Raw genomic sequence first — 14,240 nt, forward strand, 5'->3', positions numbered from 1 at the left:
AACTCCTGTGATAAAGTAGAAGAAAGGACCAGGCCAATGGTGGCTGCCTCCCTATTCCCAGCTCTCACAGGCCCGAGGAGAAAGCCACACAAGTCACAGATACAAACGCCCTCAAGGACAGAGCTGAGGCTGGGGCCCTGCCACGAGGCACTACGGACTGGTCATCTCACATCAACCCGCTAGGCAGCAGCCCTCTGGGGTGGTTACTTGGTTTTCCTTAGTTCCTCCCTTCTGAGCACAGCATTTCTTGATTGTGAAGGGTAATCACAGAGTCACGGAGTTTTGACACGGTGGGACCCTCAGGAGCTGCTGAGATCACAGATCTATTTACTCCTGCACTCCACTACGCCAACAACACTCTCAGAACTGTCTGCCACCATCCTCTCTCCCCTTAAAACACTTAACTTAGGTTTCTTTTTTTCTAACTCCTTTCACTGTTGGTGCACTAAGAACAGGATGTTCTAAGCTCATCCCCCCGCCTCGCCTGGGAGAATGAGGCCTAAGAGCAGGTGTGGCAGGCTGTGACTCGGTCTGTGGGTCAAGTGTGTGAATCTGTGATGACTTCCATTAGTCGACTCAGTGGTCTTTCTCTCATCCATGTTGGGGATGGGGATGGTTGCTGGGGATGTGACGTAACACTGCCTTACTGGTTATTTTCACAGCTTTACCTTAACTGGCATTGACCAAATCCCAGTCAAATACCAACTGAGTGAGCTGTTTCCCCGTGTTTTTGGATGTTGGGAATCTCCACTTGGAAATAACATACCACACACCAAATGGGACAAGCTTTGGGGTCTTTAGCTTAACATTTAAAAGTCCAATACTCATTTACAATTTCTTTTCTCTTAGGCAAAGGATTTTGTACCTTCAGCTTACTCCCCTTCTGGCCAAAAAGAAGTGTATGTTAAGGCACTGATTATTGTTAAAATTTTAGACACAAGTGAACCACCCAGCCCACACCAGTCTTGGCTCTTCTACACCATACAGCGAAAGCACCCACCTCTGCTATGCCATACAGAGAGTCCACAATCTCTCAATCAAGACTTCATGCTGAGAGAGCTCTAGAGCCAGCTGGTTCTCAGCATCTCCGCACATCTCCAGCAACTTCCTTTAAATACAAGACGCCCCAACAACAAGCATGTGTTCATTACATCAGGCACTTGGTTACCATGTTGCTCACTTCTGCTCTCTCTATGATGGGAACACATCAAGGCGCTACACAATAGAGCCTTAAAAATGTCATGAGTTTAGGGCGTCACCTGAAACCTGAGTCCACAGATTTGAGCTTTAAAATCAAAACAACGATGTCAGGTAAACCTTGTGTGTGTGTGATGTGTGTAAACAGTGAGGGCGCGACTCCCTCAAGGAGTAGGTTCTCGGCTGGCCCTGTGGCTTAGCGGTTAAGTGTGCGCGCTCCGCTACTGGCGGCCCGGGTTCGGATCCCAGGCGTGCGCCAACGCACTGCTTCTCCGGCCATGCTGAGGCCGTGTCCCACATACAGCAACTAGAAGGATCTGCAACTATGACATACAACTATCTGCTGAGGCTTTGGGGGAAAAAAAGGAGGAGGATTGGCAATAGATGTTAGCTCAGAGCCGGTCTTCCTCAGCGAAAAGAGGAGGATTAGCACGGATGTTAGCTCAGGGCTGATCTTTCTCACACACACACACAAAAAAAAATAAAATTAAGGATTAGGTTCTCACATCAGGTGAAAACCAAGTGTTCTCAGAAGCACCCTGAGAATCTTTACAGTCACACGTAAAGTCCATTATATATAGTTTCATGTCTGCTAGTGGGTCCAGTCCAGGCGGTGTCTCCTCCCGACTTAACGCAAGTGCTGCTTTCCTGCTGGGCAGAGGAGGCGGCGGGCTAACATTTATGGGCCGTGTTACATGGAACTCGTGTTTCCTTGTGATTTTCTGTGAGCATAGGGTTAATATCACACAGAGTACACCTGCAAAGGATGAGTTGTTCTGTCTGTGTCCCTGCATCCTTCTCGCCCCTCCCCATCTAGCTCTCTACAGGATTCTTTTGAAATTAGAAACGTGTGTGGCGCTGGCAGGAGGTGGCCGTGGAGCTGTAGTTAAGATGTAATCTCTGGTGCCCAGCTGCCTGAGTGTGAACACAGGCTTTGCTATTTACAGCTGTGTGGTCTTGGGCCATTTACTACCCTATGTGATTGTCAACATCCTCATCTGTAAATGGGGTGTTAGTATCACTACCTCCAAGGTTGTTCTGAGGATTGAATGAGTAAGTACATGCAAAGCACCTAGAACCGTGCGAGCACAAAGGAGCACTCTCCAGCAAGGGTGTTGATGATGACGGCAATGGTGTGAGGAAGTATAAACATGGAAACACATCTAGGCTGGAGGAACTGGGAAGCCAGCATGTGGGTACGTGCCACCCTCCTCTCAGGGCCAGTGCCCTCAAATACGGGAGCACAGACAGGAGAGAGGAAGGGGGAAGAGTGGGAGGAAACCATTATCCTTGAAAGAACGAAGGGAGATCTGTAGGACATACAGCATAGCAGATGTCAGGAAATGGCTAACAAGTCCAAAGACTATGCCCCACTGGATAGCAGGGCCCACATTACCACAGGGGAGAGCAGACATGATTAATGACACTGGCCTCCTGGAGAAGCAGGTAGAAGGAAGGGTAAACATTCCCTCTTACAATGAAAACAGTTTTATTATATTTTTAAATTATTTATATTGTACATGTCCTTTGTTAAAAAAAAAACAAATAATTCAGAAAATACACTATTTTGAGTCAACCACCATTGACATTATGGTGACCACCCCTCAAGGAAGTCACTCTTAAGGACTGGAAGGGACTTAGAGTTTATAAATCTGAGTCAACACCTGGAACAGGGCAGGTGAGCATAGAGTTCTTTAAACCCAAGCTGAGGGGATAAATATTGACCCTATCGACTGCTTTTGTTAGCAGCCCCTTGTATCATGCATCCTTGCTCCTTCTAAGATGAAGATTCTTCAGCATCCCAGTGGTCTAGACCCCACTTCCTCCGTGGAGGCTGTGCTGTTCTCCTGGCAGATGAGCCAATGCCGTCATGCTCATGGTCCTCTGGTCACACATGGGCCATGGACACCACCCAGCCATCCACTTCTACCGACCCACAGGGCGTCTGCCTCTCTTTCCAAAACAGCCAGCTCTTATTCCAGGAGAGAGTCTTCTGGCTGAGTCAATGCTTCTTGTATGTTCTGAGTGAGAGCTGTCAAAGGGAGTTTTTTCTGGTAGGCACACAGTTGGTGTTTGGTAAGTATTACTTTAATGTGCTTGTTTGTAATGAAAATGTGTTAATGATTATTGACACCTATCCTCAAATACCTTCAGATCATCATTCATTGACTTCTCCCCCAGGCAGACTGCACAGGTAAGAGACAACCTGTCTGGGGTCAGGTATGAGCTGGTCTCAAAGGTATGAGCTGTGGGACTTCATCTCTGCGCCAGTTTCCTCAGGCCTGGAATACAGGGAAGATGACAGTGCGTGTCTCCTAGGGCTGTCTGCTGCCTGATGGAGATACTCAGTGTCAAGTACCAGGCATATGGTAAGTACTCAGTAAATGTTACCTGCCATTATTGTGGTAGTAGCTATGACTATTATTTGTAATTAATCAAGTGCACACTATGTCCCATGACTGGGGACATAAGACACAGAACTTGCTCTCTGATTATCACCAAATAAATGCACTAAGGTGCTCAATTTCAAAAAGTTTTGCTAGACTACTCATTCTTCAACTGGCTCTTAATGTGGCTCTAATCATAAAGATTTAGCTGTAGTTAAACATCTAAAAATATCTAGCTAAATAGCAAAAAAGTGTTTTTAAGGTTTTTAAGCACAAAACCACTCCTATTCCTATCAGAGATTTGTTTTTCAGCTGGAAATGACCATAAGGATCATCTGATTCATGTTCTAATTGTGCAGTCAAGGAACCGGAAGCCTGGCCAGGGATCCTCTGATGGACGGCAGCGCCAGACTCAGTGCCGGCAGCCTAAGCCCCAGGTCTGTGTCTTTTCGTCACTGGCTGATGGCTTATCTCAGAATCTGGGTAGAAGAAGCCTCGAAAGTAACAAGTCGGCTGGTTACAACCCCACCATATGCTAACAAAGAATACTTTCAATGGTGGAGCACCCCAGGTACTTTTGTCTTCCCAGTGGAAAGGGCACTCATGTCACAGACACAGGGTCCCTCTTGCTGCAGCCTTGTTGTGCCTTGACCTCGGGCATGTCACCTACCTCTCTTGGCTCCAAAGGGCTCCATCTGATGCACTTACACCTGTGTTTGCTTGTATTGTATAGACTATCTCTGGAGGGCTATCAAGGAACTGCTAACACTTGTGGTCCTGGAGAGGGGAACGGGGAGCCTGGGGAACAGGGCTGAGAGAGCCCTCACTTTATGTTCTTGGTATATTCTGGATTTTGACCATGGAAAGGCATAGCCTATTCAAAACAGTACACTGAAAGTTAAAAATAAATAACAACAAATATACTTACACATCTCTCCTCCCCCCAAGTTATTTTCAGATAAATAAAAGAGGCTTCACACGCCCGTAGGAGACATTCCTGCTTCCACATTCTAGTCTAGGAAGATCCGAGAAAACAGGCTTTGATCATAATAGAGGAGAATTCACGCATTTTACTTATGCTGCCTTTCTAAGGAAATTTAAATCTAGAATAAATGGAATAATCAGGCAATATACATTTTGTGCATCCCTGGAGATCTGTGGGTCTACGGGAAAAAAATCATAGAGAGGAGTCTATTTTGACAAGTGTCACTCGAGCTCCAAGCTGTAAACAGCCTGTGGTTTCCATGCCCTGACCTCAAAGCCACGACAATCGTGTTTCCTGATGCACATACTAAGGACAGTCTGTTTATTTAACACGTGAGCTCATTACTGAAGATGCTGTCTACCAACATGAAACTCCTCCACAGAGAAGGCCTGAACAGCTTTCTAATCACCAGGGATTCATCTAAAAGGCTCTAAAGTCATAATTTATAAAATGTATGCCAACTGCACAAAAAGAAGTCATTCCAGATCTCATATGATGCACAACATGACCTCAGTCACATCAATGGGTTGGGCTGAGAAGCCCACCCCTTCCGTCTCTCTTCCCTCTAATTCTTCCCTCTTCACATGCATGGGAGCCTCTACTACTGGGCCTTTGGGAGGCTCCTCCTATATTTTCTAGAGCCCTCTAGACTGCTATGATTTTCTCCATATTATATGACCTCTTGTGGTCACCTTTCTTCCATCATTTCCAGGGTGACTCCTCTTCCCACGTGCAGAGTGTAGACACCCTCAGAGCCCTGTCTTTGGCACTTTTGTTCGAGGTTGAAGTAGGAAGGCTAAGGCATTAATTAGGTTTTAGAAATGAGGGCCAGGCACCCTTGCCTGGAATATGCCAACCACCTGCCACTCATTTCCCTCCATCATGGCTGGGCCACTATCTCCTCCAGGAAGCCTCACCTGACTACCTCTCTCCTCCGTTGGTGCCCATTCATGGTCCTCCCATAATGCCTTCTGCATATTTTGTTTAGCATGTTGTTTATAATTATCCATTTGTGTGTATCTCCCCCACAGGCCATGAGAACCTTTAACGTGGAGATTATATCTTATTCAGTTTATATCTCCAACACTTGCGCACAGTAGATGTTTGGTAAATATTACTTTAATGTCTTTGTTTGTAATGAACATATGTGGCACTCGGGCTTGCCTCAAAGCAATCAAAAGGAACCACAAGACATAACTGTGTGAAGGACAATGGCATATAGCATGAATGGGAGGAAGCAGGAGACAGTGACACTCATAAGGGAAAATGCCATCAGATTATGAAGGGCTTACCTCATGCTAAAGAGTTGGACTTTAACCCAGGCAGTGGGAAACAGTCAGTGTCCCTCCACTGAGGCACCACAGATTTTATGGGACACTTTCTTGTGTGGAACTATCCAGGCATTGCAGAAGTTGACAGCAGTTTGGTCCCCACCCTCCAAATGCAGTAGTGTCCCCCAGTCTCTATAGCAACCAAAAATGTCTCTACACATTTCCAAATATCCCCAGGGGTGTCATTCTGGTCCCTGTGGAGAACCACTAAGCTAAGATTTTCTTTTGAGGCAGAAGGATGACAAGATCAATTCATATTTCAGGAAGCCAACTCTGGTGATCATGTTAGAGATAGGCGGCGAAAGAATGAAATTAGAGGCAGGAAATGCAGCTCAGGAGGTGACTGCAACAGTCCAGGTGAGAAGTAATTAGGTCTTGCATTAAGACGAAGGTGGTAGAGATGGACAGAAGTGAGGAATTCAAAAGACATTCATAGAGAGAATCACAGGACTTGCTAATCAAGCAGCTATGGGGAGGTAAGGACAAAAGGAGAGGAAATATCTAACCCCCACTCTAGCTTAGACAACAGGGAGGGTGGAATTCAAAAGTGAACACAGAAAGAACTGGTTGTGCACTGTAAAATAGACATCTAGGGAAGGAAGCTTTTTACTTGATTGAGGTGGTTTAGAAGCCCCAGGCATAAACACATCAGTCAGAAGGCATGAAAATAGAGGAGGAGGCCCAAGGAATGTGACTGCAAGAATAATGAGGAGAAGGACGGAACCTCAGGAGACAATACGAAAAGGGAAGGCAGAGCAGAAGCCATGGCAAGAGGAGAAAGAGCAGCACGGGCAGAACCAGCGCTTGTGTCGGTTCTGATGAACGGGACCTACAGCAAGCATTCCTGGAATCGTAGGTGTGTGCAAACTACCACTCCTTTGATATGCACCACTACAGAAAACTATTGTGCAAGAGAGGAACAACCCTTTGGACACAAGGCAGGGACACGGTTAGTGGGGACCCTGAGAGGGGTGCGGAGGAGCCAGCCCGCCGCCAGCCGTCCACACCCGCCCCCCGCCCCCCGCCCCCCGCGCCCCGCCAGGACATTCGCCTGCCCGCGGTCGGCTGGGCCCTCGGCTTCCTGCGGCTGAACCCCTGCTTTCTGGCGGCGGCGGCCCGCGGGGCTCGGGGCGGGGGACGGGCGGCCCCGGCGGCTCCTCCACCGCCTCCCGGCCCAGGCGGCGGCTCCCCAGGCCGGCGGCCCCGCCCTCCCGCGTGCCCTCCAGCGCCGCCCGCCGGGCCGCCGGGGCGGGAGCGCAGCCAGGCCCAGGGCGCGGCCCCGCGTCGGTCCCCGAGGAGGACGACCCCCCGGGCTGAGCGGGCCCGGGCAGAGCGGGCCACTAGGACCCCGGTGTCCTTTCCTCATCAATGCTTCCTCCACGGATGTGAAACTCACTTCCCTGACTAGATTCAAACACGTGTTGACGAAGGCAGACACACGGCGTGTCCACGGTGTGACACCCGTATCACAAGAGCCCCCAAACTCATCCAGGGGACCCCTCTCCCTGCAGGGCTGCTCGGGGAGGAGGCGAGGCTGTGAGGAGAGGACCCGGGAACCGCCTGGATGATGGAAATGGTCAGTGTCTTCATCAGGGTCGCGCTTATGCGCGGGTGTAGACATTTGTCCAAACACAGAACTCCTCAGATGGGTGCCGGTCACCGTGTAAATTTTACCTCAGATTTTTTAAAAGTGAAAACCAGCAGCTGCAGGACAATACGGACCGTGTGTTCCACTTGGTGACATGAGAGCAATGGGTCCTCTCTTCACAGCGCGGACACGCGCACGGGGGAGGCCGTGTGGGGACGGCCGCCTCCAGAGCGGCTGTCATGGCGGCCGGCGCGAGGTGGCAGGAGGGGCGCTGGCACCGCGGACGTCACTGGGGCAGCGGGAGAAGGGGCCCGACCCCGCGGTGGGAAGTCATCGGGGTGAGCGGAGGCCCCGGGTGACAGGGTGGGTGGGGAGGGTGACTGGAGACCCATTGGTGAGGTCCAGGGCCAGGCCCCGGGCTCCAGGCAGCCCCTCCCCCACCCCGGCGGTTGGCGCCCCACCCCACCCCCACCCCGGAGCCCCGTTGCCTAGGAACCCTCGGCGTGTTTGGACTCTTCGCCTCGCGCAGGCGCCGGTGCCCGACACTTGGCGGGACTGGCCGACTGGGCTGGAAGCTTTGCGCCGAGCGGACCAGGTCAGCTCTGCGACCCGCGGCGATGGCCTCCTGGTTTGGTGGCCTAGGCTCTGGCTTAGGCCATTCCCTGGGGCAAGTGGGCGGCAGTGTGGCTTCCCTCACTGGACACATCTCTAACTTCACCAAAGATGTGCTGAGGAAGGGAAGGGAGAAGGCGGAAGAGTCACCGGACTCTGGGAGGACGGAGATGGAGGACGTTCAGGCAATTGTAGCGTCAGAGGAGAGACTGAGAACCCAAGCTTTGAGAAAAGCTGAAATTGTGCAGCAGACCGTGGAGGAAAAAGACACACGGCTTGCCTCCATGAGAGAAGAAAACAGTCATCTGAAAGAAGCCCTGGAACGACTGAGAGAACAGACTGGAACTGCACCTGTGGTTGACCCTAAAACCCTGGACAGGGTGACACGACTAGAATCTGAGGTCTCTCAGCTGATGGTGATAAAAGGTCATCTGGAGGAGGAAGTAAAACATCATCAAAAGATGAGTGAAGAGCAAAACCAGAGGAAGACACAGCTCCTTCGAACTTTACAAGAGCAGAAACAGGAAATGGATGAACTTAAATACCAGCATGAGCAAATGCATATGAAACACACTCAGCTCTTTTCAGCCAAAGATGAGGAAATTAAGAATTTGCAAAACACGATAAAACAAATCAAAACCCACTTGCCTGAAAAAACCCAGCACATGCAGATAAAACATTCAGAGATTTGTCAAGTGGCAAAAGGTCAGAGTCTTAGTGTGCAAAACGGAAGTGAAAAGCATGATTTACGTAAAGTTGAAACTGAAAGATTAGGAAAAGGAAGAAAAGAACAGGAATGGGAGATGAAACTTCGAACTGAAAAGACTATCCCTTTGACGGAGCAGATTGACCAGCCCTACAAAGATGAAATTGGTCAACTAACTCAGATTATCCAGCAAAAAGAGTTGGAGGTACAGGGTCTTCACGCTAGAATAGCTTCAGATGAGAAGGTGAGGGAAAACAGCAACCTAAAAAGAGAGTATCACAAAATGATGGACATACTGGTTGCCAAAGAAGCAGACCTCGTGAAGCTGCAAGATGAAAATACAAAACGGTCCACAAGATTTGAAAGCAGTGGTCAGGATATGTTTAGAGAAACTGTTCAGAACCTCTCACACATCATTCGAGCAAAAGACATGGAAATCGCTGCCTTGAATCAGAAATGTCAGACTTTATGGACAATCTTGCAGACATCCAGCACTGGCGGTGAGGTTGGAGGGGTTACTGTGAATCAGTTGGAGGAGCTTCTGCAGGAACGTGACACGTTACAGCAGCAGGTCTCCCTAATGGAAGGCTGGACACATCAGGTGATGACCGCGGTGCGCAACATGCAGCGAGAGTCAGCCCAGCTCCAGAAAGAACTTCCACAGCTTCAGGCTCGGGTCTTGATGGACGGTGATAATAAGTCTCAACTACGGATGACCTCTACTGACCGGATCCAAAATTATAAAGAGGAGGAAATCCAAGTCATACATCTGGCAAAGAAATTAGCACGAATGCAGCTCAGCCTAGAGCAGCTGTGCAATGCCAGGGACGTTCTTTTAGGTCCACTTGACCTTACTGCACCACAGCCTCCCACCACATCATCGCTCACTTCAGAGTCAGCCAACTCTCTGAAGGCAGCTAGATCTGATGCAGTGAGTGAGTCTTGTAAAGCGCTCCCAGAAGAGATAGAAGAGTTAAGGAGATCCACGGAGGAAAAAGAGGCAACCATTCGAAGCCTCCAGGAGGAGAATCAGAGACTGTCTGCTGCGATTGCTGCCACCTCCGAACTAGACAGAAAACAACGTGAAGAAACAGATTCTGAAATCCAGCAGCTCAGGGAGAAACAAGATGTTTTACAAAACTTCCTTCAGGAAAAAGAGCTCTTAGTCAACGCAAAAAGTGAGGAATTACTTTCTTTGAGTGAAAATTACACAACTGAAGTGAAGGAAAATGAACTTTTGAGGCAGGCAGTAACAAACCTGAAGGAGAGAATATCACGTTTTGAAGTGGATTTGCATAAAGTAAAACAAGAAAATGAAAAAATACTAGAAAGGTCCAGGGAAAAGGAAACAGAAAACCAGGCATTACAAGAGACAAATATGCGGCTTTCTATGATGCTGAGAGAGAAAGAGTTCGAATCTGCTGCAGTGAAGAAGAAGGCTCTTGCTTTGGAGCGACTCCTGAAAGAAAAAGAGCAGGGCCAGGCTGGGGAGTTAAACCAGCTTTTACATGCAGTTACGTCCATGCAGGAAAAGACAGTTCTGTTTCAGCAGGAGAGAGATGAAGTCGTGTTGGCACTGAAACAGCAACAAATGGAAAACTGTGCCCTACAGAATGAGGTTCACCATTTACGTGACAATGAATTACACTTACACCAGGAGCTAGAGAGATCTCATAACCAGGCTTTAGAGTCAGAAGATGCTCATCTCCGTGAAGTGCTGGTTGCAGAAGACAGAGCAGCTCAACTAAGAAAGAGAGTCACAACACTAGAGGAAAAGCTACTTTTATCTTCCCAGGCAACGCAAAAGGCAAGCCATCAAGCCAGGGTACAGGCAGAGTCATTGCAGGAACAACTGAATGTTGTCACCAAGCAGAAAGATGAAACCGCATTACAGCTTTCTGTCTCCCAGGAACAAGAAAAGCAGTATGCTCGAGCACTAGCCAACCTGAAGATGGCACTAGCCGAATGGATGGAAAAGGCAGACCATCTAGAAGGAAAACTGATGACATTGCAGGGAAGACTAGAGAAAGCAAATGCCGTCTTGGATCTGAAGGAGGAACAAATTGGAGAATTTAAAAAGCAAAATGAGGTCCAACAGGAAATGTTGGATGAGGTGCAAAAGAAATGGATGAACTTAGTAAGTAGCATGGAAGGAAAAGTAGAGAAAGTCCTAGTGAGAAAGCTCTTCCTGGACTATTTTCAAACACCCAAACATGAACGTCAGGAAGTGTTACGATTAATAGGAAGCACTCTGGGAATGAAAAGGGAAGAAATGGAGCGGCTCATCCAGGAAGAGCAAGGCGGCCTTACCAGATGGATGACTGGGTGGCTTGGATCAAGAAGTGTCCCCAGCACACCTCTGACCCCAAATCAGCAATCTGAGCTCAATGGTTCTTTTTCAGAACTTTTTGTTAAATTTCTAGAAACCGAGTCTCATGTAGCTTTTCCACCACAAAAGCTCTCTGCTCAGGATAGGAAGCATCTAGATGCACCCAGAAGGGAGAAATTGGCGAAAAATGTACCAGCTCGTCTTAACACCACCCTCGGATCCACACCCAGAAAATCAGATGTGACTGCCTGCTCCACAGCTGTGTCTCTTATTGACCCACCCGGCCCTGGGACTGGGGGGTCTGGGCATCTTCTTTTAAACACTGTTACTGATGTTGTGCCCACGTGTACACCTTTGCTCCTGTCACCTGCCAAGAGTGCTGCAGTTGCCCAGAAAGACCTTTCATAGCAGTAGAGCATCCCCAAACCCGAGACAAGACAGCGCTTTAGAGAAACCGGGTCACTTTGTGTGTGACCTTATCACAAAGTGGCCAGCTGGGAAAAGTCATAGATTTGTTTTTAGTTTCACTTTAGCTTTAATAGGAATAGTCTTCATACTTAAAAAAAAAAGTGTCCTTTAAGGTCTTCACCCCACTTAAAGCAGAGGTTACTTCTAGGGAGAGTGGGCCTTGGTGGGACTGGAGGCTGTGGTCAAAGGACACTTCCAATTGAGTTTGTAGCACTTTCACTTTTTACAAGGAGTGGGTGTTGTTTTAGGTAAACGTTGGGTAATTAGAACAGTAACTTGTGTTAATGCTCAAAAATATAAAATACACAAGTGCCTGCTCCTTGTATAAGAAGACAGATGAACAGTGCAAAAGGGCAAGATGCATAACAATTTAAAAAGGAAGGTTCAATTTTCCTGGCTCCGTCCTACTCCTCTTTCGTTGCCTAGGAAACCACTCTATTGGGAACCTGGATTCTCTCAGCCCTTTTTGACACATATATATATTTGTATATATGGGAGGATATTACTCCCTGACTTACTTTTTTAAAAAAGTCACTACACCTTAGAGATCTTTCCAAATGTGTATGAATTCCATCTTATTCTTTTTAAAAGCAGCAGTTTGTCATATGGATGTACCCTAAATTATTTAACTAAAGTCTAGTGATTGGCATTGAAGCAGTTTCTACCCCAAATCCTATCAAAGGTCCGTGGTCCACTCCCTTGCCCAATCCTTAAGAGCCACTCCAAGTCTTCATCCCTTGCCACAAGTTTGATCATCCTTATACCCTCTTGAAGAGATAAGAGGCCAGATAGTCAAGAACTCTCCATTTCCTGCACCCCCTTCCTAGATTCCGCCATCCCTCTATTTCTCTCCATCCATCTCTACTCTTTCCCTTTTGTTTTACAGGAAAAGGGATCCAGCTTTGCATTTCCAGGGGAATTGCTCCATTGTACCCTGGAAACTGTCTATTCAGACTCCTTCAAAGACCTCAGTCCATTAATTTTCCATCTGCTTTCTCTTCAGCCTGTCTCTTTCCCTAAGCAGAGGAGCACTCCCGCGTCTCTCCCAGCATCTACTCCTCTGCTTTCTGCTCCTCCAACTACCACCTTATCTTTCTACCTTTCACAGCTAAGCTTCTGCAAAAATTCTCTACTCCTTGTCATCATCTCATCTCTCACTGACTTATTGAAAGATTCACAAAATCTTGTGTCAGTATTGTCATAGGAATTTTCAAATGTGCACTCTTTAGTCCTTTATTTACTTAAACTCTCAGTGGTGTCCAATGAATTCTAGCTGCATGTTTAGTCCTTAAATGTTCTCTCCACTCTCTTTCTTTTTGGGATGCCGCTCTCCCCAAGTGCCCTTCCTAACCTCAGACCCTTCTATCTCAGTCTCCTTTGTGGCTTCTTCTCTAAGGCATCGTCTTCAGGGAACAGGATCTTCTTACTCTCCCTGTGGTCTCAGGGAAGCTCATCCGATCCCATGATTGGGCTCTCACCTGGATGCTAATTACTTCTGAATGCCTGTGTCTGACCTCACCCTTCTCCTGACTCCACACTGGTTTATCTCACTGTCTGCTGGACACCTCCATCAGGATATCCATAGGGTTCTCAAAATCAACATGTCCAAAAGGGAACCCGGTGTCTTCCAGTACAACTCTCCTCCTCCTCCTATGTTCCTTTTCTCACCTCATAAAACCTCTGTCCATCTCAAGAAGGCTCAAAACCATGGTTGATCTCTCTGTGTCTCCCACTGCAAATCCTGTGAATTACCAAAAAGAGCTTAATTCCTTCCCTTCTTTTCTGTTCCCACTACTCTGGTCCATCCCTTCCTGTCTCCTGCTTGGACTAGCACAGTAGACTCCTTACTGATCTTGCTGGTTGCACTCTTGGCCTCCCTTGAATCCATCCTCCACACTGCTGGGAGGGGGAACTAAGGTGAAAATCTGCTGTTACTGAAATGGTGCCTGGTACCCAAAATGTTGACCCAGTAAGCAAAGTAACCAAAGTTTCTGAGCTTGTTTTGCAGAATAACAGGAAGACCACTGATAAGAGAGCAGCTTGCTGACAGCCCCCTGACCCTGCCTGACTACACATCATGCAGATGCATCGAGAAGCTCAAGTGACCAATCGTGAAATTTGGACGTCACAGACAAGGATCCACTTCATACAACACACAGAACCCCAGCGGATTTGCACACGTGACCCAGGAAGAACTATGAAGGGCAGTGGCGCCTGAGCAGAGGACTCTTCAAATTTCAGCCCCCAAAGTCCTCCTACTCCCTCCCCTATCCAAAACTCTAGATAAAAACCCCAACTTTTTTCCTTTAAGGAGGTGGATTTGACTCTTCTTCCCACCTCCTTTTCTGGCTGTCTTTTGATAATAAACCTGTTTCTTTGCTACGATCCTGATGTTACTGTGATTGGCTTTGCTGCGTATCTGGTAAACAAACCTGAGTTTGTGCTCCATAACATTACTTCTGTTTTTTAAATTATTTCGGGGTTCCCCATTGCCTTGAGTCTAAGCTTTAGCAGAATATCCAAGGCCTTGCCTCTGCAGCCTTCCTTCCTGCTCATCACCCACACATAGGCCACCCTCCAGCCACATGCGAGTTTCTGCAAATCCCAGATGGATTCTTACTCATATAACGTCAAGCC

General features: G+C 47.9%; 1 protein-coding gene across 1 annotated transcript; it reads left to right on the top strand.

Moving 5' to 3' along the window:
* Positions 1–6,182: 6,182 nt before the first annotated feature.
* On the top strand, positions 6,183–11,780 carry LOC131422009 (thyroid receptor-interacting protein 11-like). The gene is made up of 4 exons (XM_058568868.1): positions 6,183–6,257; positions 6,943–7,183; positions 7,671–7,826; positions 7,981–11,780. Exons 1-4 carry the CDS (start codon positions 6,183–6,185, stop codon positions 11,541–11,543), a joined length of 4,035 nt encoding a protein of 1,344 aa, XP_058424851.1. The 3' UTR covers positions 11,544–11,780.
* The last annotated feature ends 2,460 nt before the right edge of the window (positions 11,781–14,240 follow it).

Source organism: Diceros bicornis, chromosome 26, assembly GCF_020826845.1.
Source record: "Diceros bicornis minor isolate mBicDic1 chromosome 26, mDicBic1.mat.cur, whole genome shotgun sequence".
Classification (NCBI taxonomy): domain Eukaryota; kingdom Metazoa; phylum Chordata; class Mammalia; order Perissodactyla; family Rhinocerotidae; genus Diceros; species Diceros bicornis.